The 24,208-nt window shown below is 44.0% G+C and overlaps 2 protein-coding genes across 6 annotated transcripts in view; one reads left to right on the top strand and one right to left on the bottom strand.

The window, feature by feature from the left end:
* Window positions 1-9,296, top strand: part of NPTN (neuroplastin) — a 70,109-nt gene extending 60,813 nt beyond the window's left edge. The window contains exons 7-9 of one of the 4 annotated variants that reach the window (XM_025472227.3): window positions 6,812-6,833; window positions 7,650-7,724; window positions 8,276-9,296. In XM_025472227.3, the coding sequence (XP_025328012.1) occupies window positions 6,812-6,833; window positions 7,650-7,710 (83 nt within the window). In that variant the 3' untranslated portion in view covers window positions 7,711-7,724; window positions 8,276-9,296. Of the gene's footprint in view, window positions 1-43; window positions 6,713-6,811; window positions 6,834-7,649; window positions 7,725-8,275 lie in introns of those variants that run through there. The other 3 variants (XR_003145958.3, XR_004810885.2, XM_025472229.3) reach the window with 3 other exon arrangements.
* REC114 (REC114 meiotic recombination protein) overlaps window positions 9,297-24,208 on the bottom strand; it is a 101,087-nt gene continuing 86,175 nt past the window's right edge. The window contains exons 4-7 of one of the 2 annotated variants that reach the window (XM_025472230.3): window positions 17,227-17,439; window positions 15,193-15,272; window positions 12,235-12,392; window positions 9,297-9,550 (exon numbers count right to left, since the gene is read on the bottom strand). In XM_025472230.3, coding sequence (XP_025328015.1) covers window positions 9,513-9,550; window positions 12,235-12,392; window positions 15,193-15,272; window positions 17,227-17,439 — 489 coding nt within the window. In that variant the 3' untranslated portion in view covers window positions 9,297-9,512. The remainder of the gene's footprint in view (window positions 9,551-12,234; window positions 12,393-15,192; window positions 15,273-17,226; window positions 17,440-24,208) is intronic. The other variant, XM_025472231.3, reaches the window with a different exon arrangement.

Genomic DNA, 24,208 nt, shown 5'->3' with positions numbered 1-24,208 from the left:
AGCCACCAGTCTCTTGGTTCAGCTCTGTCCTCCTTCGATACAGATCATCAGGCAGATTGAGCTTGAGGAGAATCCAGGTCAAGCCTAGAAGCCACCCCAAGATCGCAGGCCACCTGGCCTTGCAGGCAGATTTAAGGTATCTAATTGGTTGTCACATGGTTGCCGGGTAGAGCCCTTGTAGGTTACTGCCCCAACCCCTTCAGACCATTCTCGAGAAGAGCCATTGGAGCAAGCCAGCCTTTGGTTCCCTTGGTTGGTCCTTGTGATGGGTTTTCAAGGTTCTGGGTGAAACAGGCACCAAGCATTTGGCTTTTCTGTCCCACAAGAATGGTGGAGTCTGATGCATCCATCACCTCTAGTTTGAAGACCAAGACAGCTCAGCAGTAACACCTGGAGCCTGTGGCCCGAGTGGCACCCTCAGGCTGACTTAGGGCCAGAGGTGGAACTGGATAGGGACACCAGGACTACAGTGAAAACAAGTGTGGGAAAGAACAAGAATCTTAGATTTTTGGACATGTTTCAGTCAGGAAAGCCCTAGGAAATCTTTGTGGCGGGTGTTTTGCTTTGGGGGGGTTTTGGGTCATACACCATTTCTAACCCCAGGATTACAGTCGGGGGCAGCTGCTGCTGGAGACTCATGTCAGTAGTACTTTGAGCTTCCTGACTAGCTCCGCCCCTTCCACCCGGTGACATTGCCATCAAGTTAATAGCCAGCCGGCGATTACCACCACTTGCTTGTCGCTGTGTGCGCCTAAGTCCAGTGGAGGCTGGCCTCAGGTGACGGTGAGGATGCCAACTGTGGCGCGACCGCCCTGGGCCTACGCTTGTGCGCTGTGGGTTCTGTGCCCTGCCCGCAGAGTAGCTGACCAGCAGGACTGCAGCCCCCATCAGGTGTGTCCGTGGAGCATTCCTGAGGGAGGTCCGGTGCTCCCTCGGAGGGCGTGCAGCCTTGCTGGTGGCTTCAGCCTCTCTGGAAGGCCGTGTTTGAGGGCAATGCCTCTTCCCGTTACGTCCTCTCTTCTCAGCGCCTCCAGAATCTCTCTGCCTGCCCGAGGTGGAAGAGAGCATTACAGTGAGGCCGGCGGTGACGTCTGTTGAAACTAGCAAGGCGCCTGGGAAGCCCGGGTCGCCTCTGCCCGCGCACGTCATCCGCACGTCATCCGCAGTGCTCCAGCAGAGGGGCGAGGGGACGGGCGAGGGGACGTCCGCTGGAAGCCAGCGGGCCTGCTCCCTGCACGAGCTGGTGTGCCTCCGGGACCTTACGTGCCTCCTCGTGGGGCCCCAGGACTGCTGTTCTGTGAGGTGAAGGGCGTTCTCGGATCCTCACATGCAGAATGCTTTTCCCTCTAGTTTTTCTCTTTCCTGCTACAAATTAGGATCCCAAGGCAGAATTCTTAGCTGTCGGCCTGCGAGTAAAGGGAGGTGGTGTGCATTTCCCTCTGGCTCTCCAGGAGCGGCTGTCCCGTTCTGCAGGGACTTGTCATCCCTTCAGAATGCGTTGGTTTTGCTGAACACCTTGCTCAGCCTTCCCTTTGGAAAGGTAGAGAAGCAAAAAGGGAAGAAAAGGCAAAGACGGGCTTTTGAACCTGATTTTTTATCATAAGACGAGGCTGCTGCCACTCCCTTGGCAGAGTGACCCTTTGGCTTAGCATGTTCCCCTCAGAGGTTCCAGTCTTCCTCGTAGGCAGCCGCTTTGCTCTCTTACGTGTGGAGACATTCGGGTTAGGTTTCAGAGGTGGTTGGTATTGGATCTGACGAGTGCAGACACCTGCCCGAGGAAGCAGCTCTTGTTTTTTAAGAGAGAGCGAGAACTCCATGGCTCTCGAACTCCAGGGGCCGCCAGTTAGGTAGTAGAGACCTGTGTGGTCAGCAAGTCTTCTGAATGGCTTCCCGAAGGGAAGGTACCTCTTTTAAGTGAAATTTTTATAGAAGCGGATGAATCCTACATAAAAGATGTGGGTAAGTGCAAAGTAAAATCTCCTTGCTCTGGTCTCTTGGAAGAACTGGAATGTAAGCAGCATTTACTTTTCTGTTGTTGAATTGGGGCGACAGACCTGGGACGCTGGGATTATCGCAGTGTTCGCCTCCTCTCCGCTCCCTTCCCGACAGCCAGCGTGCTCCAGGCTCCATTCTCCATCTCCACACCCCTGCCTTGCTCCAGCATTTCTGCCCCCGTTTTCTTTTTTGTCTCCCTCCTCCTCTCACCGCTTCCTACTCCTGTGCCCCCTTTATTTATTGTCCCCTTGGATTTAATCATTAAAGAAAAAAAAAGCTGATTGTTCCTCAGTGAGTTTTCCTTATGCCGTGGCTTTTTTTCCCAGCCAGTTTCCCCTCAACCGCTCTACAGTCCATGTAAGACCAGCCCCCTCATGCTTTCTGCCCTCATACCCCTCCCCGAGGCTACATGTAGATAGAGGTATGCACTCCTTTGTGGGATGAATGAAGAGGTACCTTAGATCTGATACAAATTGGAGTTTTAGAGGTGATGGATTTTTATCAGATAACCATCTGTGGTACTGTTGACTTATTTATGCCATTGTGAAAATGGTGTTTTTTTGTTTTTTTTTTTTTTTTAATGTGCCTGACATGTTTTCTCTGCCAAAATAGGTACTTTATTATCAGGATAGACTTATGATTTATTTCTGACTCACTGAATTTTTTCTTATATGAAACTGTTTCATGTAAAACTCATAGTATTCCTATTTGGGCAGTCTGTGAGCTCTTGGTGACTCAGCCCCTCACCTCTTTAAATTGTTACTAAGTGAACAATTTAAACAATTTAAAACTATACACATGCACAAATTTGAACTTAGTGAGTTTAGTCTGAGTATGCTTCACCAGAAAAGCAAATATTGCTTTAAATTTCTCACATAGAAAATGCTTAGGGTTAAGGTTTAGTGGCTTCCAGGAGAAAAAACAAAAGAGTTCTCTCTCAGTTTACTAGAGTCTACTCAGGACATTTTATAAGCAAAACTCACACTAAGTCCCATTAAGGCACTACTGTGGTCTCACTGAGGATCAGTGCCCAATGGGTTGTCTTATAGGTAGATTATCTGCATGTCACCTTTTACCCTCAGTGTTTTCAGTAACAGATGAGTCATAGAGTCAAATCAAAGACTTTTTTTCACCTTAGCTCTTGACTACATTCTCTGAAAATGTTAAATGATAATTCTTTTCTAAAAAGACTAGGTCCAGTCAGCATCCCCCTAGCCTTCCATCCATCTTACGGCTTTACATGATTGGAGCACACCTTCCTCCTTTGTTGGTTCTCTGCTGACTGAACCCAGAGAGGGATTCATGTGTGCTTCGGGTCTGTCCTCCCCAGTCATCTGGGAGATGGGGCCTTCCCTACTGGCCTTATTGTTGGGGCCTTCGATTCTACTGGACATTTTAGTGACCTCAGATGAAAACAACAGGACCTGATTTAAGAAAAGTGGTGGCATCAAAAAGAGTTTCTGTTTTCACATTAGGGGGGTAATTTTTATATGCAATTCAAAGGGACTTCTCAAGTTACTGGTGGAGAAGATAGCTGAGGTTTTAGGGGGACCATTTTTAGTGTCTCTGATACATTCAAACTCTTTTAGACACTCTACAAATAAGAGTTATTCTAATGTTCACAAAGTGTATTAGTTGGGAGCATATGAAGCTTATCAGCCGGCTAGGAGTGCTGGAAAAGAAATGTGACCTTTTTTTTTTTTTTTTTTAAGATTATTTATTTATTTATTCATGAAAGAGAGAGGCAGAGACACAGGCAGAGGGAGAAGCGGGCTCCGCATGGGGAGCCCGATGCGGGACTCAATCCTGGGGCTCCAGGATCATGCCCTGGGCCGAAGGCAAACACTCAACTACTGAGCCACCCAGGTGTCCCAAGAAATGTGACTTTTAAAATTAACATGCAAAACATGCCTGTCATTGTCTCCTAACCTAGGGGTCATCTGAGTCAGTGACAACTTACCTTACGGAGAAAATACAGTGGGACCAAAAATGAAAGGCAACTGGATGTAACCATTAATCTCTCTCTGGTTTAATGCGACTCTGCTGAGATCAGGCAAAATTGAAGCAGGTTTAGAAACTAGAAAACATAGTCCTCGGTGAGATGGAGGCAGTGAAAAAGGAGCTCTGACCACACAGTCAACCAACCCTTGGTCACTCTGACTAGAAAGCCATCTTTTTGGAGGTGCTCCCGCATGGGACCGCGTGGTTTCCTGGGCTTCGCAGGGCGCCCTTCCGGGTGAGGAGGCAGTGGGATGTAGGGGAGCGAAGGCCGTAGCGCATCTGGTTGGGAAGAGGTCAGTTCCACCAGGAACCTCACTCTCCTAAGATGGATTCCAGAAGCATCTTGTTTCCCTTCTCCCCAGTCCTCTTCTCTCGTCTAGCCAGTGGCTGGGAGTAACCCCCAGGCGAAGAGGAGAGCCACTGTTTAAGCCGCTATCTTTTGTCCTGAGGGTTTGGGGGTATGTTGATATTTGTCGGTTACTATGACTTCTTTTTTTTCCCCCCTCAATTGCATCAAACCCTTAAAACATGGTGGTAAGTGAGCGATATGCATGCTTTTGGAGTTTGTTTAATCTCCGCTTCAGTCTATACGATGCACAGTTCATATGTTAACACTTTTCTTCAAGTTTACTTCATTCACTTTCACGACTAATTTGGATTTCAGTTTGCTGTTTAATCCTCATTTACTTTTTAATTTTCGTACCTTTTTTTCTGTAGTTCTGTTCTTTCCCTCTCTCCTGATTTCCTTGTTAGGGTCAGGTTGTATTTTTTTGTCTGACCTGTAAAGGGAGAGTGGTGCCGCAGATAGTGACTCAGTCCAGGACAGTAGGAGACACGAGGCTCTTCTCTTGGTTCCTTGGATTTGGGGAGAGAGCTGAAGTGACTTTAGACACTAGTGTGACCAGCACCTGCTCCCACTTGCAGGCATGGCAGCTGCACCAGAGCCACTGTTGCTAAAACCCCTACATGCAGCCCTTTGCACGTTACCGGCTTGTTGGGCTGGAAAGTGACGTCACTGGGCAGACAGCAGGGCCTGTCCCCCCCACCACCAAAAGGAAGAAAAGCTTGCGTGTAAAGTGCTTGGGTCGGTTGGGACCGCGTGATGCTTTGAGAAGATTAGCTTGGCTCTCGCGACTCCCCCCTCCTGCTTTTTCCTTTCCTGTTGGGAGTAGGTTGGTGATCTTGCTTTAGAATTTTGTTTCCCGGTGCACAGCCAGAGCACTGAAACTCTGCGGAGTCTGCTCCTGGGTCTTTAAGTCCCCGAAGTGCTTAGTTCCTAGCATGTAGCTGAGCTGGCTTGGCCTGGATGCTGAGGGCCTCGGGCGATGTGGTGAGGACAGAGTGAAGCAGGGCTTGTGTGTCTCGGTCTTGGTGTGTCTGTACGATCCCCACTGCATTCACAGCACACAGATGTCTCGGGTGTCCTTGAGTCTTGGTTTGTTCTCTGTACCTGTTTGATAGTGTACTGTTGTTAGTAGCAGAATCCTGTGGACACTGGTGTGTCGCTAGCCTATTGTTTTGGCTGATAAGTCATTGGTTTGTGGTTAGTTTTTTTTGTTTTTTGTTTTTGTTTTTGTTTTTTTTTTTGAATCTTTTTTTGCTCCAGTCACTGTGTGTGCTGGCGGTGGCTTTGCCTCTCCGTTGCCTCGAAGGAACAGGTGGAGCAATGTCTCCCTGTGACAGACATTACTCCTGACGTGTGCTCCTGCAGATGCCTACACTGAGACTGTGACCTCCATAACTGCTTCATGTGCACCAAGCCCCCTTGTGGAATCCTGCTGAGAGGTTTTCTAGAAGCCTTCAGTGAAACCAAACTGTTCTGAATCATTTAGTCTACCTGACTTTCGTAAAATAGAAACTAAGAGCACTTACTTGTTCCCTCCCCTTTGTGGGCCTCTTTAAAAAAACATTCCATGTACGTATAGACCTGCCCAAAGGGAACCAAGTTGCCCTTAGTCAAAACAGGAAAGAAAAACCTACAAATCAGAATCGTGAAATACCAATTTAAGAAGGCTTCTAAGCTCAGATAATGTCAGCTTTTTGGTTTAAAAAAAAAAAAATCTCATGGCTCATCTGGATTGGGGTTCTGGTTTTGGCCAGGGCTCAAGAGTTGAGCCCGTCTTTCTGTCTGAAGTCTTTTCTAGAGGGATGTCCCCACTATCCAGCTCTCCCTGGTGTGTCACAGAACATTTTCTGGTATGCATACACTTGCTGCTGGCATGGCCCAGCCGGGCTGACCCAGTATTAGGTTGACTATTACGGCTTTCTCCTCAATCTCCTTCTCCAGACCAAAGAAGTCTCCTAAAGATTACAAAACAGCAAGGACAGTGTCCTTTGGGGAAGTAAGGATGTGTGGCTAAATGTATAGAACATACACATCCATCTACATTGCAGGACTGAGCCAAAACTGTGCATGCATTCACCACAAGAAAACAAACAGCAGGATTTTACAACTGAAATGTTGGTTTGTCTTCTCATCTATTTAAGAGTGAACCACTGGAACTTGGGGACAAGATGAATATACTGATATTGCAGCCTATCTGTCCGCTACAGTTGCAGTTTTTCATGACAAGCATTCAAAGTGTTAACTAAAACCATTGAAACAACATACCTGCCATTAAAAACTTGAATCTAGAAGTAATAACTCCATGAGTGTTTTGCACCTCCAGATGGAATGGCCTTGAATAAATGCTATGAATAGCTATGTTTGCCACTTGCCATTTGCTGTTCTAGTAGTTCTTATGTAGAGTCTCACAATTTTCTCCTTTCTTCTCCTGTCTCTCAATGGATTATTAAAAAACTGAACACCTTGTAGACGATGAACCAGCTGGGCCAATGTAAGTACTTTATTGGACATTGATTCAGTAGTTTTGTATTTGCAGTTAAATTGAATGTGTAGCAAAGGTTTTATGGGGAGCCCGTGAGTGGAAATGAGTGTCATAGTGTAGACCTCCCTAGCCACACTGCTGGGGAGCTGATGGACAGCCATTTGATTCCCAGGACAGGCGGTGCAGTTTTGTTTTTCTAACAACATGAAGTGGAATGCCACGCCAGAAATTGTTGAAAAATTTGCACATCCTGTATGCTTAAGTTGATAATGTGGGGAAAATAACTGGTATATCAGAGACGTCCAGTTTTATTAAAGTTAATTTCAAGCTGGACGATAGCACGAATAGGCCACCAGGCTCCACTGACAGTGGCATCCAAGGGAGACGGTACGGAAAATTTTGAATCCGTCCAAGATAAGCAGAATCTCCCAGAGGTGGGACCTAAGGAGAGAGAGGCAGGCACGTGGTGCCCAGATTGGCTGAGTGCCAGAGGGCACAGCCCTGTCCGTACGGGATCATCTTTTATCATTTGAGGAGAGACTGTGGTGTTCAGTAGAGAAGAATCTACTGTTGTTACCTTTCTAGTAATTACAGTCTGAATGAAAGGGAAAGGCACCCGGATCCCGTCTGCCTTGGGAGTCAAAAGGATTAACTGAACCTGTAGAAGCACTTTATAGAGAGTATGTTTCTGCAGTGATACGTGCAGTAAAAGTTCTTACTACACCAGGGATGGTAGTAAGTGAAAGGATCCCTGTATTTCCATGTGTTGTAATTTCAAGAGTTGCTACTGACTTTAACTTGTATAATGCAATTTTTCCTCCAAAGGAAAACCAACTCTACCAACAATCACAAAGATAAAAACTTGCGCCAGAGAAACACAAATTAAATACTGCTTATAATGTAAGTATGGCCTCCTTCTTTAAAATTTTTAAAAATTACATTCAAATGAATGTGCCTCCGTTGACCTTGTTAGATTCTTCAGTAGTTGGCGTCATGTCGTGGGATTTGTAGCTCATTTCAGAGCAGCCGATACTGATGGAGCAGGTTCTCTCTCTGCCCTCCATCCAGTACAGCAGCTGGAAAGGAACGTTTCAGCTGTGTTGTTCCACACATTTCTGTAAATGCCATTTCAGAATATGTATGGTGCTTTGAAAAGAAAGACTTTGCACCCTTTAACTGTATCTTTAAAAAGAGGTAAAGAATGTCAACTTAGGTGGGTTGTTCCCAGAGGCCAGCGGGTCCCACACGGCTTGTGAGGGCAAGGCAAGAGAGGTGGCCACGCACAGCCGGGCCGGACTACTGTCCACGTTGGCACATGGAGATGGCAGTTTCACACCGCATCCCTGAGCATGCTGTTTGAACCGAAGCCTTGTTTTATGTGGGTGGCACCTGGTGTGGTCTTAAGTGACGTACAGATTCCCTTTTAATTTCCAAGTACTCTTTCTTTACAGATCATTAGGTTCCTGAAACTGGTGGCAACATGACCTGCTAAATTTTCTGCTTGGACCTCTTTGGTTCTCTCCCCTTTCAAGTGAGCAACACCACAATGACTGTCTAAAGCATGCCTTATTTAGCCTTTCCTGTAAGGGTGACCTAGCCAGGTACATTTTAAACAATGCTTCAGTGTAGAAGGTGTAAACTATTTTGGGCTTGATGTGCTGTGAATGTTGCTTTTTTCCCCCCTTTGTTAAAATATTTAAGTAGAAGTGAAAAGGTCCTCTGAGGATCGGATTGTGCATGCGCCATTTTTTACTTAATGCAGCTGTTAAATTGGCAAAGCTCTAAATTGCACTGCTGCCATCTAGTGATAACATTTTTGTAAAGTACAGCAAAACCTACAGATATATACAGTATATAAATATATATATATATATTTATATTTTTGGGGGTGGGAGAAATCCAAAATAAAATAAATGCTTGTTTCATTTTTTTAGCTGCTGATATTCATTCCTTATTGTATGTTGTCAGATGAGGAAAATTGTGCAGTTCTGGTACATAAAGATGAGTAATATAAACTGAAATCTATAGTTTTAAGGGCTTAACCTACGACTTTGGAAGAAGCCGGAACACTCCACTGAATGGATATATTGAATTGCAGTATACATGTATGATTGCTTTTTAAGTGATTCTTTTCTTTTGTTAAATCATGTAAATTCTTAAATCCTTTTGCACTGATGTGTTGAACCTTATTGTACATTCAATTAAGGCAAACTTTTATAATTTTCCTTTTGTTTTCAATGACCTTGAAATGTTACAGCATGGTATTCTATGCAACTAGTTCTCCTCCGGGGTTGACACTGTATTTTTCACATTGATTTAATGGTTGAGTGTAGGTTTTCTTGCCCGGCAGGGTTCTCATACGGTGTGTAACCATAGATGCATGTACTTGTGTTTTGTGTAAGTGTTGAAGTGCAATGATGTATAAAAAAGTGGACTCACCTGTTTTTAAAAATAAAACATTGATAAAAGGTGTTTGGAATAACACTCTTTATTCTCATATCTTAGGAGGAAGCACTTTTTCAGTGCTTTCAAATTCCTTAGTTCTGTATGTACATGGAGTGTTAATTTCTCAACCCTGTCAGCTTTCTGAGTTCCTTTTCCACCTCTTCCACAAATGCGGGGAAATTCTGATCCATGAGGCACAAGCGTAGAAAGGGGCCTAACTCTTCCGCGTCCCACGTAGATTGTTCATAGGCCGGGGGCAGCTCCTCGGACACCAGGAGAGACTATGGGGATTTCAGAAGAGTAGTTTTATTAGAAATTATGGCCAAAAGCAACAGCCTGAATAGAACACAGGAAAACTCTGCTTTATGGAAATATTAGAGGAACATATACCAAAAATTAGTGTTTTATAGGGTTCCTTTATATAATGTTTCTAACTATACCCAGCAAGAGATCAGTTTGCGTCCATAAGTATTTCAAATGCATTAATGAAATGACGTACAAAGTGAAGATCCCGCTGTAACGAAGAGTACTGTGCTAACATTTTGTGGCTGGATAAAGTCAGTGAACGCACTAGCTTCGTTCATCCTTCCCACCTCACAGATGCGTGGATGTGAGCAGTTCACCACGTGGAGAGTGCGTTCTGAATGTAAATAGGGGTCACAAACTGAGCATCCGAAGGACAGAATTAGCTCACTCGTGTGTCTTTCTAGTCTAGTTCCTGAAGTCTGACAGGGAGAGGCATGTTACGGTCACAATCAGGACACGGCTCCACACTTACTCCCCCCGCCCCCAACCCCGGACTATTTCTTCATGCTACCACCTCCACTCCTGGTGTCGAACACGTAACCTTTTGTAACCACTCATCTGTTCTCCATACCTCATAGCTTTGTCTCTTCCAGAACGTCATAAATGAGGTCATTTAACATTGAGCAGTGTTTCACTTGCTTAATTGCTGTGCGTATGTCGGAACACTGGTAACTTCCAGTGTTTTAAAACCACTTGAATAAGTTGCCAATATTTAGATATTAGAGTTCAAATCAAAGTCTGTGTGCTTGGCAATCTGGAAGATGTGGCGACACTGGATCCACGTCTCGTGTGATACAGGGGGCTCCAGCTCTGCTGTGTCCCCTCTGCTGCCCGGACTCCTCACACTTGTTCTCCTAGGCAGGGGGCCTGTGGATGGCGTGGTTTGGTGTGTGGGCACACGGTGGAGATCTCTCTAAGAGCTATCCGCGACAGACATTTCCTCCTCTAAATTCAAACCGGCTTCTCTGACTTAAGATAGAAGAGCATGAAAGTAACATGGGGCCCCGTGTAAGTCTCCATCGGGGGCCACTGTTAATAGGTCAGTGTATCTCCTTCCAACTTATTCTGTGTGTTTGTATTTATGACAAAAATCATCCATGCTGCTTTGTAATAAGCCTTTTTAAAAACTTAATGTGTTGTGAATATTTTTCCATGTTAATAGATGGGGATTGGGGATATCACTTTATGGACTGCATTTTTATCTCACATAAGTGCGGGTATACCACGCACTTAAAACCACTTAGTATCCTATTAGTGAACATTTATGGTGTTTCCAATCTTGTTCCTACAATCAACACTGTGAAGAACATCCTTATGTGCATGTTTGTGTAGCTGAGATGGAATTATAGATAATAAGACATAACATTAAATTTTATCCATATTGCTAAATTGGTTTCCAAAAAGTTTTACCTTCTGACATTTCTGGAATGATTTTTCCAGAAGTTTAGGCAACAAGTAGCATCTCTGAGCTGCCAGCTTGGTGCTTTTTCTTGTTTGTACGTGGTTCCATACTATGTAAATAAACTAGGCTAAGATACACCTTTTATAGCAACTGACATTTCCTGAATAAGGACATCGCACCCTGCCTTGTTTCCATGTCCTTCGTGGCTCTCGTCTCCTCAGCCACTCATTCGCGCACCCTCTAACCACAATGCGAACCTGAGGCTACACGGAGGGGCACTGTGGAGTTTGTCCTGCTGCTGGACAGAGCCCTTGAGGTGGTGGTGTTTGTGGTGGCAGCGGAATTAGTAAAGGAAACAGATGTGAATTCGTAGTCTTCTTACCTCGTTAAGTTTTTACCTCTGGGACTGTTTACTTTGAGTTAGTGGGAAGCCAGATGGAGAAAACACCCGTGTTTTCCATCTTACACCACTGTTAGCACCGCTTAGTGAATACATTAAAACAAAAATTCAGAGGTGTCGGGTAGCTCAGTGAGTTAAGCATGTGACTCGGGGTTTCAGCTCAGGTCATGAGGTCAAGCCCAATGTCAGGCTCCTGCATCCAGCATCAGGTCTGCTTGAGATCCTCCCGCCCCTCCCCCTGCTCGCGCACGTGCTCTCCCTCCAATAAAATTCATTCTTGAATATTGATGATTTCCAGGCACAACTGTCTGCAAAGCGTACGCTGTTGGCCTGAGAGTGCTGCCGAGGCGGCAGGGAGCACAGTGAGGAGACAGGCCTCAAGTGGCCTCAAGTGGCCCCCAGCAGCGCAGCATCAGGTAACCCCGAATCGGAATGAATAGGTTCTGTGGGATTCCTTGGTAACAGCAGACTGCAAGGTGAGGGCAAGGTCTGAACGCAAGCCTGTGCTGCCAAGGCTGAGTCCTGGGTTTCCACACACCCTTGGTGGAGACCTTGTTAGCACTGGAAGCTTGTCCCTACAGAAACCATCGTTGACCCGATTCCAAACTCCTGTCTGAGACTAGTTCTCAAACTTCCTGTCCAAAGTTAAGTGGAAGTTCTTCCCTCTATTCCTCTTTCTGGGAAAGTGGTCATTGATCCCAACCTGACACCGCCCCCGTCCTCCAGAGGCAGCCCCTCACTGGGCACCTCGGGCACCGGCACTTCACGCTACTGCTCCGCAGGGAGGTGAACACGGAGGCAGACTCCTCAAGATCACGGTGCTTATGACCAAAGAAGAAAACGGAAAGAGGCATTACCTGAGCTAACCAACTCACGGGGGCCCTTCCTCCTGAAGCGCTCCTGCTGACTGGTCCACGCGGCCCCGGCTTCTCCGGATTCTGTGGTAGCTGCAGTTAGGGACGAGTCGAATGGATCAACCACCACCGGCCATCCTGTTGCAGTGGCAGCACGTGTGCTCGTGTGAAAAAAGAGAGTGTTAGCAATGGGCACGAAGGCTCAGAGCGCGTCCTGGGTCCAGCGGGGCGGGGGCAGAGGGTGGAGGCTGGGTCGCCGGGCTCCTCCGTGCCCACCCGCTCTCCTCGCCCACCGGCCGCCGCCCGTGTCTGCTCGTGATCTGTCCCTTCCTGAGAGTTCTGACTCCCGGACATGTGGTCACTGCAGGAAAACAAAGCGACGGTGGGGCGGGGGGGTGGCTATCATTTCAAGACAACCATATGCTTTTAATAAAACTTAAGTCTCATTTTAGACATTTTGAGGGAATGAGTTCTGTTAATACCAAGATCTCTTCGTTCAGTAACGTTTGTGCCTACTGTATACGCACACTGGACACGGGTGAGCAAGCCAAGGGGCCACGGAGAACCAAACTATTAAACAGTGATTATAACGGAACCTCAGGGGTGCTGGAACGGAGGCTGGTACAAGACTTCAGGCTCACCGTGCAGGGGCTGAGCCCAGGGGGGCCCTATGCTAGGTAGGAAGTGCAGGGATGTTCCAGAATCTGTGCCACTTCAAAAGAATCTACAATGTGATGAGGCAGTTTTCTTGGGTAGGACATGGGATATTTTCTAGGCAAATAAAATCCTCCCGGTGTAGGAGGAGGTCTGGAGGCCTGAAAGGCCCAGAAGGTTGCTTCCACGTAACAGCATGATCTCCAGAGCCCCACCCCTTCCTAGCCACGTCTGCCGGTCCGCCCAGGTCTCAGACACCTGTGGCTGCCACACACAGGTGTGCCCACCCCAGGTGTGACCTGCTGGGATCATGTTGGGGAGAGACCAAGGCCCTCCCTGGAAGGTCCCCCCATCAGCAGCGTGTTCTAGCTGCCAGAAGTCAGAGGGGGCCAAATTTTGTTGCATCCTGTGTGGAAGCTGTCACTAGTCAGTAGGTATTTAGAGAAATGTATACCTGGAAGCATAAAAAACGGGAGGGAGGGAGGGAGGGAGGGAGGAAGGGAAAGGGAAAGGGAAGGAAGGGCGGGCTAGTCAAGAATACTAAAAATGAGCAAAAAGGGGACTCAAATCAGAAGTCCCTAGGCGAGCCCCCTTTCTCTGTTCAGTCTCCTCATCTGTGAAAATAAAAGTTAGACTCCCATGCCTGGCATATCTCTTGGTTCTGATATGTGATGCCCTCCTAGCGTACGTACCAGGTCAGCTCCCACCATGTTCCTCGGACGGCTGGGACAGACATCAACCAAATGTGTCGCATAAACACTGAACAAAAGTGTGATGGAAGCACCTGAGGCTAGTAGGGTAGCTTGGGGGTTAGACTGTCCTCACTCAAGTGTGCAGATGTGGAAGGTTCTGTGCACACAGTAACTGGCTCTTTGTTCTCCTGGACTTCTTGTGTTAACAAAAGAGAGTTCACCTCAGAACTGCATTCTCTTTCCTGCGCCCCTCTCTCGGGGTAGACTGCGTTGCCTTAGAAGGCCTCAGGCTGAGAAACACTTGATTAAGCTACAATTAGCAAAATTACACGGCTGAGGAAAAGTAAAAACAAAATGCTCTGGGAAAGGACTCAAGAACTTGAAATAGAAAGACATGGAATTATCTCTACCTGCAAAAAAGATAACTATTTCAGACAAAATATATAGGTATTAGGGAGATGACACTCCTGAATACAGGGGGGCAGCAAGATGACTAGAACTTGGCCACAGCTTGCAACTCTTTAAGATGGATTCTGAGAAAAGGGAGCATGATGCCAAATTTGCACAGCAGCAGCTCCGGGCAAACCTGGGGATGTTTTTATCATTAGGAAGACTAGAATGTTCTAGGCAGTGCTTCACAGTGTCTGCACTCTGGCAAGTGAACCCAGTGGTTTTGTCTTCTGCTCTGCAGCTTCAAACATCTCATCATTTCATGGCCCCACTGACTCTGGGAGTTCTGACCCTTGCTAACTAACCGGCACACTGACTTGTTCATTAGTAAGGGAACACAGATCTGGGGGGTAACAGTACTGGCAAGAATTGTAATAATAGATAATGTTGGGCAGCCCGGGTGGCTCAGCGGTTTAGTGCCACCTTCAGTCCAGGGTGTGATTCTGGGGACTCAGGATCAAGTCCCACATCGGGCTCCCTGCATGGAGTCTGCTTCTCCCTCTGCCTCCCTCTCTCAGTCTCTCGTGAATAAATAAAATATTTTAAAAAATAGATAATGTTATTTAGATGTTGGCCGGGTGCTGTACCACATCTGTATATATAGCATTTCCATCACGCCATGTTACAGATGAGGTACAGGGACTTGCACGAGATCACACAGCCACTAATAGGGTCAGGATCAAATCCAGATCTGTTTGGACTCTACAGCCTGTGGTCTTTGCACAACCATGCCTATAACTCCAAATTATGATTGGAAAAGTCCCTGAATACAGAATCGAGAAAAGACATGAAAAATTTCTAGCCACTTTGGGGATACTTCTATCTAGATATTTGGGACCAGGCTTCAAAATTAGAGAGCTAGAGCCTCCATCCACTGCTGTAGCTCACAACCCTCCACCTGCGTTTGCTACTCCATGGTGTAGCCTCAGTTTGTCTTCTTACATTTAGATAATTGGGTAGCCTGGTTAGGTTCTAGCCTGATGCATCTTTGTTGCCTTTATAAGGCATTCCAGACCAACTTCCCAAATTCTAGGACCCTATTTGGTTCCAGGCCCACCTCATACACTGGGTACCAGAATCTGAATCTAATAATGAATCAAAAAAAACCTACAAAAGAAGATAATCTATTTAGGGGGCAAAGGATCATAAGCAATAAAGTACCTACCTCATAACAAGCCACTCCATCCCATTTGTAGGGAAAGGATTCTTAATATAGCAGGTGGTGATGCAGCGAAATGTTTGAAACTAGATCCAGGGTTTGTAAGAGATGCAGTTTAAGTATGAAAGACATCTTTACAAAGATCAGAGAGAAACAAAGGAAGGGAAAGAATTCTAAAACAAAATCTTATTTGGCAAACTAAACACATCCAAGAGGGAATCCTCACTTGTTCAGAGAAAAAGACCTTATGATAAATAATGTAAATTTATGTTTGCCCTCGATAAATTATGAACCAGAAACTTGGTGACAAAACGGCAACGATGAGCCGTCCTGATCCAGGGAGTTTAAGGGCCCTTACAGGATGAAGGGACAGAAAGCCAGGTCTGGAAAATCATTTCTCAAAGTAGAAAATAAAAAACCCAGTTTGAAACTAGAATTTCATCTCCAGAACAGAGGTGGATGCTTATGCTAACAGCATTTGGGATTAGGCCAAAGAAATGCTAGACTATGTACTCTTCCAGGAGAAATTCCGTAACAGTGATTTTCTAGCTTATGATCACAAGACCCCTTACAAGGCAGCCTGGGTGGACCAGCGGTTTAGCGCCGCCTTTGGCCCAGGGCCTGATCCTGGAGACCCAGGATCAAGTCCCACGTCGGGCTCCCTGCATTGAGCCTGCTTCTCCCTCTGCCTGTGTCTCTGCCTCTCTCTCTCTCTTTCTCTCTCTCTGTGTGTCTCATTAAAAAATAAAAATTTTTTAAAAATGAAAACAATTTAAAAACTGATTCATTTTAAAATTAACCCATTATATATCATTAAAAATATTTTTGTGAAAAATAAGCCTATTTCCTAAAACAAGTCTCTGGAATGTCTAGCTTAATGGAAGACAGCTGGACTCTCCCATCTACTTCTGCATTCCATCTGTTGCTTTGGATGAACTACGTGAAGAAAATCTTGGTTTCACACAGATACATATATGGAAAAGGCAGAAGTATCTTAAAATAGCATTTTCAGGTAATTGTGGATATTCTTTGACAGGACACCAAAACTCAACAAGAGATAGGTTCTTAAAATTTAATTGTAACACAGAATCTAAAATCCTAATGAACTTGTTACACTGTTATATTAAAACCACTGGACTATTTTGTACTTTGAATGGATCTTTATGTGTGATTTTGTAGTATCACGGATTGGTCATCTGGAAAATACTGGTTCACTGGACTATACAGATCTTCCAAAATGTTGAAACTTTTTGTCATAATTGTCTCAAAAAGAAAAACATCTATGTTCATTAATAGCACTATCGGAAAAGTCTTCCTGTTGGGAAGCTGTCACGGTCCAGGGGCAGATACAAGGTTTCCAAGATTCCAAGGTTCACTTGAAAAGCCTATTTCATCACTGTCCATAAATACTATTAGTTGTTTTCTGAAAATGACAGGCTCACTTCATTTGAGAAAATGTCCACTGAGTACCCAGTAACGGGTAAGCAGACGCTGCTCTCTCGAGTACTAAGGGCAGCCGGCGAGGAAGGGCCAGCTCCGTGGCCAGCACAGCCACGCAGGCGCCTCCCCGAAGGCGGCCGCCGAGCTCCTGAACGCAGAGCGGGCACGTGCGTTCTCAGGGCAAGCGAGGGGGAGGACTGCTGACTACTTACATGGTCTGCTGTCACTGCCTTCATCTGTGCTGAGGTGACAGCAGCTTTGCTCACAATTCATTTGTCAGATTAATGCAAATACTGACACAGTGAAAGGGGCAAATAACGTCTAAATATTCTTCTAAGAATAAGGGTGGCTTTATGGACCTCTGGAAGGGCTATCAGGGAGAAGTCCATGGACCACATGTTGAGGACCATGGCCTAGAGTGACACCATGGCTTCTGGCTCATCTAATTTCTAGGCCGACAGGTAGCTCAATGAGGATCAACCTTCAATTTAAGTAAGTCCCTCAACATACGGTCCCTTTTAACCCACAAACCAGACAGATTCAACAAATTCCACTGTGACTTCAGCCCCCTGAAGCCAACACACTCACTCGCCCACTTACCCCGGGCTGCGGTGGGCCGCGCTGTGCACAGTCCTGCCCTTGGCTTTTGCCTGCCGTGAGCGGGCTGGGACCCGGCCTGAGCTCCTCGCAGGCCCCGTCGGGCACCTGGACGGTCACGTACTGGGCCAGCTTCTGCACACAGCTGCAGCAGCGTTCCAGCGCCTGCTCCCTGGACACTCCACTGAACTGCACCCGGAACATGCGACTCTTGTTCTATTGGACAAATCCAAAGTTCTCCTCGGTAACCTTCGTCATGTGCTTTCAGTTACCGTGCAGTCTTCTAGGGAGTGCTTCCCTTTGCTCGCAGGGGAAGAAGAGGCATGGATAAAGGAGCAGTTACTCTGGATTGTTCATGTGGGCAGAGAAAAGCCAGTCTTTCTTTTCTTCCCCCTTGGGGGAGCTACTCCTACTATATTCATCTCCTTTAGGGAATTGACAGCAACAAAAACGGAAAAGCCCGTTCCAAAAAGACCAGGAAAGTCACCAGTGACTGCAGTAAAAGATCAATGTTTTGTCTTACTTCGGAATAAAGATTTCATAGCTTCTAATTCCTTAGGTGGAAAATCAGGGCTGGCTCAACAGAATTTCTCTAAAGCCAAGTATATAAAAGAGCAAACTGGGGAGATGGCACATGCAACAGACCAGTGAAGTTGACAGACAAGACAGGAGAACAGGCAGCAGGCAGATGCTGAGCTGGGGAATCTCATACTAGTAATTGGTAGTGCTCTGTATCTGGGAAGAAGCCAGACTACCACACAAATCACACGTTGCCTCTAATTTGCTGTATGAGCTCCATCTCTTGGCAAATCAGCAAATGTGGGAGAGATGCAGTTAACATTGTTAAAGTTTGGCAACTACATCAAACTTATTTGATTGTAAGTTTAAAAACAGAACTACGCTGTACCAGTAACAACAAAAATAAACCCATTATTTTAGTAGAAGTAGCCTCCTGTTTTGCTAGTCTGGTATTCTAACCGGGTCGGCACATTATCAGACACCCGGTTGTATGGTGTGCCTTTGTCCACTTTCTTCTTTAAAGAAATCAGGACACTGGGACACCTGGGGGGCTCAGCAGTTAAGCATCTGCCTTCAGCTCAGGAAGTGACCCTGGAGTCCTGGGATCAAGTCCCGCGTCGGGCTCCCTGCATGGAGCCTGCTTCTCCCTCTGCCTGTATCTCTGCCTGTGTCTCTGCCTCTCTCTCTCTGTCTCTAATGAATAAATAAAATCTTAAAAAGAAAAATCTGGATGCTAACTTAACACAGTGACTTTCCACTTACTAAATACATAAATCACTCTGCTAACGGGAAAATGTTTCCAGCCACGGCTAACAAAATCCTGTAAGCTCCCTCAGGCCAACGTCCCCTGGTTTGCCTGTTCCCAATTTATGCTATTTAAGTTTTTAGATAAAGCCATTAGGCAAAGCCACATATTTAGGTTTCAGTAAACTCTGGGCATGTCCAAGTGATGAGCAGGTATCATGTTTAGAAGAATAGACACTGCTCCCTCTTTGCTGCCACTGTTGGGTTCTCTTCATTTTGTAATTAATTTACTCTTTATCCTAAGTGTAAAATAACCCATTATCACCACCCCTACAACAATGAAAAATATGAAAAGGGAATATTCTAGTATGTACCTATCTTAGGACATATACACACACACACATCCATTGTGGGTTATATATTACTGGATATGCTAGACTATACTACTGTTTGGTAACCTATCAAGAATAAAAATAAAAATATAGTTCATTGCTCTTCATGGCTGAAGAGGATTCCTTTATTAACCTGGCCCCCTGCTGACAAATATTTTAAGTTATTTACAGTCTTTTTCCCTATTATAAACCACAAAGCTTTGGCAGGCGTTCTCACACTATATATCTTTGTACATAAATCTGGCTGGTCCAAAGGTCTTGTGTATTTGGGTACCTAATGCCAAACTGCTCCGGGCCAGACAGTATCAGTTACTTGCATTGACAGTTTATCTGTCTGTACCCTCCAACACTGGAGATTCTTATTCTTTTAAACTTTTTTTAAGATTTCATTTATTTATTCATGAGAGACACAGAAACAAGAGAAGCAGAGACACAGGCAGAGGGAGAAGCAGGCCCCATGCAGGGAGCCCAACGTGGGACTGGATCCCGCGTCCCCAGGATCACACCCTGGGCTGAAGGCGGCGCTAAACCGCTGAGGCACCGGGCTGCCTTCTTTTAAACCTTTTTTACTCTACCAGGTGAACATAGATTTTTTATTGTAGGAATTCATTTCTTTGATTACCAATAAGGTCAAATGTTTTTCTTCCACTTATTGGGCATCTTATATTTTTTCTTTCCTGTATCACTTATTCACTTCCTTAGCCATTTTTCTCTTGGAGGAATAATCCCCAAATTGTCAAGAGTAATTGAAAGCTGATTTTCCTCAAGGAAGAGAAAAGAACTGATAAGAGACCTATACATTCCATTTCTGGTAATTCTATGTATCTCTTTTTTGTGTGTGATCAGTTGAGCTGTTTTCCTGTTTACAATTAATTAGCTGTTTCAAGCTTACCCTAGTTGAAACTCTATATGGAGACATCTCTGTTAGCTATTCCCATGCTGACTCTGTTATTATCCAACCTCTGATATGCAGTCACATTAAAAATTGTACCTTGGAGCTGGATGGAAAGCTGTACATTAGAAACAGACAATTAAGAGTATCAATGGCAAAGATCTCGGGCCACTCGTGTAAGTCTAGAGTATCTATATGTGAGTATGCATAAGAAGGAGTCTGGACAGTTAGGGTTTCTTTAGAATGTAGTTCCAAGAATGACAGGGTATGCTGTATGCGTGCGTGATAGCCTAACTGAAGCCTTGCTGCGTGTTTGTTTCTGTAAAATTGAATTTGAACTTATTATCTGAAGCCAGAAATATCACCTCAGTGCATGTGGACCCAAGATAAAACTGAGGTACATCAGGAAAAAAAATGTGACAATGAGCTACATCGCCATCCCACATCCTCAATGCCATAGGGCACCACAATGGAAAAGCTGCCACTGGGTTCACAAGAAGGACTCCTAGGTTGAAAATCTTGATAAGATTTATGCTTATGCCTTATATAAAAGTGAGAAAGGGCTCCTTGTGGTGAAATGAGAAGTTTTCAAGTATATACCAACAGCCATGAACTGACCTAAATATACAGTCTATTATCTAAGGAGATTAGCTCAGAATTACTGTATTTTAAGTGATGGTTTATATACTAGATTGTTCTCCCTTATTCCAGAACACTTAATTTCAAGTTATTACACAAGCAGAAAACCCCCTTCACATGGATGCCTTGAGGAAATAAAAATTAAGGCTGAGGGCTTGCCTCTTGACACTTATCTTCATGTACTCACAAGAAAGTCAGGCTCTGCCTTCTGGAAACCTTCATGCCCAGTAAATTCTGACTCACAGCTATGAACAGCATCTCCCTTTGGAGATTCTTGAGCTGCAGGCTCTATGTTTGACAGTCTCAGCACACGTGCAAGACGTGGGCCTGGTTAGCACCACGTGGGAGGAGAGCCATGGAGATACAAGGCCTCACCAACCTGCTGGGGTTTCCTGCTCAGTTTAGATTCATTGCCCAGACCCGTATGAAGTTTCCCATCACCACTGGGACCCCAACTGAAGTAGTTTCCCCCACAACAGGTAAAGAATAGGAAGGGGAGGGGAGTACAGAAAAAGGACTTAATGAGAGAAGGGGCTTCAACACTTTCTTCGATTCTTTACTTTGAAACTAAGAGGACAGACTCCAAGCCTAGACCAGACAAAATCATGAAAACAGATTTGAGTGAGTTATTGGGGGTAAAGAGGATGTTGTTTTTGTTCACTCCTTTAAACCAAAGTCCCTTCAGATAGGTAAGTAAATGTGGACTGTTAGCTGATCAGCCTGGACATTTTGATCAGAATTATTGAAAAAAAGGAAGCCCAATCTGCAAATAGGCATGACTTAAACAATCTATTTCATCCAGAGAGAAAATAAATATAATCTTTTAGTTACCCACAGATTTTAACTATATTAAATTGCTGTCGGGCAGCCCTGGTGGCTCAGCAGTTTAGCGTCGCCTTCGGCCCAGGGCGTGATCCTGGAGACCCCATATCGAGCCCCATGTCCGGCTCCCTGCATGGAACCTGTTTCTCCCTCTGCCTCTGCTCTCTCTGGGTCTTTCAGGAGTAAATAAATAAAACCTTTTTAAATAAATAAATAAATAAATAAATAAATTGCTGTTAACAGTAAAAACCTTATTTCAAAATACTTCTTCCATTTGTCAACTTAACAATGGCGTTTGTTACATAATACTTGGTTAACTAAAAGCTACCCAAGGCAAGAAACACCAAAGATACCAAAGTATCTGTTGGTTCAACATTAATATGTTAAGTCAATAGATCACAAAAAGGAAAAAAAAAATGATCTTGATAAGAGGTCAAAAAGCTTTTGATAAATCAATTTGATACGTAATCCTGATAAAATATTAATAAATAAACTTTAACTGAAAGAATATCTCCCTTACATGGTAAAGAATATCCAATCAACAGCTAGAAATGTTTTAATATCTAAATACTACTTTGCATTCAAGTCAGCAAGAGGTCAAGGATGACGCTGTAACCATAAAATTAGTGTTCTGAAAAGGTCTAGGTAATTCAGTAGGGTGAGAAAAGTAATAAGTCGAAACTACTGGAAATAAATAAAATTGTCACTGTACATTATAAAATCACTTTCCTAGAAAGTAAAAAATTAACAAATCAAGAGTTAATGAAAGTTCAGTAAGGAAGCCAAGTTTTAATTAATTCAGAAAAATTCTAATAAGCAGCTAAAAATATCTTTGGGCTAAAGAATATCATTCACAGTAACACTGAGAAAAAGGTTCCTAACCTGTAATATTTATAAATATTTATATATAAATATATATATATTTTATGCATATATAACTATATATAAACTACAAAGTTACATAAATATGTATTTCTACATAGCATGTAACCTGTACATGTATATAACATGTAATCTCTATACATATTCTGTCTAAATACTTTTTTTTCTGTCTAAATACTTTGAAGAGGAAAATAAGGCAAAATCAGTACGTAGGTGATTCAAAGAAATACAGATGGCTAACTAACCCACAAAACAAGCTCATTTTCATTAGTTACCAAAGAAATGCAAATTAAAGGAAGATGCTCATTTCTGCCAATAAGATTGGAAGCTACCTTTTAAATTTAAATTATATCCCCCTATTGGGAAGAATTTGGGTAAATGAGCATTCTTACACATCACTAGTGTTGAAGAAATAGGCAACCTATAGAGAGGACAGATATACAAAATAAATACACATACTTCCAGGACTCTCAAGAACCCTGTAAAAAAACCTTTACAAAAATCAAAACATTTTTTTAATAGTGAAAACTTGGGAATTAGTTAGCTGAATCATGGTACATCCAAAATAAAATGCTATGTAGCCACGAAGAATCACATTTTCAAAGACTAAGAAATGACTCGGGATATGTTCCTGATGTAATGTTACGTGACAGGAGAGTAGGAGGATACAAAGCACTCTTTATACGACATCCCAAGTGTATAAATTATCTTTATGGTAGACACTGTTCATTGCCTTGAGCTGATACACACAAGAGGCTGGAAAAGCCAAACGCTCATTTTGCTAATGTTAGCAGATTGGGATTGGCCACATTACACTGTTCTGCTCCATGAGACATAAGAAGACATATTCTAGGGGTTGTAGAAGGTGGAAGAAAGCCTTATAGAAAAGTTTATGCTTTCCTTACGAAAGGGACAGATGAAGCTGGTTTTCCTTGAACAGAAATTCAACAGAGCAACAGCAGCCATTCTGTAAATGTGAAGGGAGAGGCTGGGGGAATTGCAAAGATGTTGACCTTGGCAGTATGAAATTGCTGAGCCAATACTAGCAACTGCCTGTTTCTGGTGAAAAAAAATAAACCCCTAATTTTGGGGGCCATTATGCCTGGACTTTCTGTCCCATGCATTTGAATGCTATCCTAACTGCTAGAGTATTTATGCCAAGTAACAACTTTAAAATGTTATAATGCTTAATTTTTGAGTGGCCAAATTATGCTTAGTTTTTATTTTGCTCTTTACAGTTAAAAATTTTAATAGTAATATATATCAGGAAAAATTAAAACTCAACTATTAGACATATGGCATGGTATAACCTTTAAAAGACATATATAGTGAGTAAGAGGTAAGGGGTGCTGACCTCTGTACAGTTGAAAGTCCAAGTATGACTTGTGACTCCCCACAAAACTTAGCTACTAGTAATCTATTACTGACAGGAAGCTTTACCAGTAACACAGTCAATCAACACGCTTTGTATGTTACCTGTGTTATATGTATATGTATGTTGTATGTATTCCTACAATGAAGTAAGCTACAGAGAATGTTAAGAAAATCATAAGGAAGAGCAAATACATGTACAGTACTGTACAGTATCTAAAAAAAATCTGTGTATAAGCAGACTTACAAGTTCAAACTGCTATTGTTCTGGCATGATACAGTCCAGGGCTCAAGTCAGAAGACCAGTGGGTGGCCCAGTTCTCTGACAGCTAGTTATACCCTGGACTAGTGGTGGAAGTCACAGTTCATTCCCTAATGCATAAAACGAAAACAGAAACTCCTGAAAATGTGCAACGGGGTTTTTGAGTATGTGCTCTAGATCCCTTTGGCAGTCTGGCAAAACCAGCAGATCACTTCTCAAAACAACCTTTTTAATCACATAAAACACATTAGATTGTAAAGGAAGGAAACCAATTATCTTGAAACAGTCTACCACAATATTACAACACTAATTTGTGAACTAACAACATATATGCTTTATTAACATATGCAATAAAGAGATCTAGCAGCAGGTCTAATCTGGCAGTGACACTGTCAGCATGGCTGACATTGAAGCTATCTGAAACTGTGATGTGGTATGAAAGTAGCTGATTTCTATTGGTGC

This window comes from Canis lupus, chromosome 30, assembly GCF_003254725.2.
Source record: "Canis lupus dingo isolate Sandy chromosome 30, ASM325472v2, whole genome shotgun sequence".
Classification (NCBI taxonomy): domain Eukaryota; kingdom Metazoa; phylum Chordata; class Mammalia; order Carnivora; family Canidae; genus Canis; species Canis lupus.
Note: the sequence above shows the minus strand (reverse complement) of the source record. Positions and strands in the feature narration are given on the sequence as shown.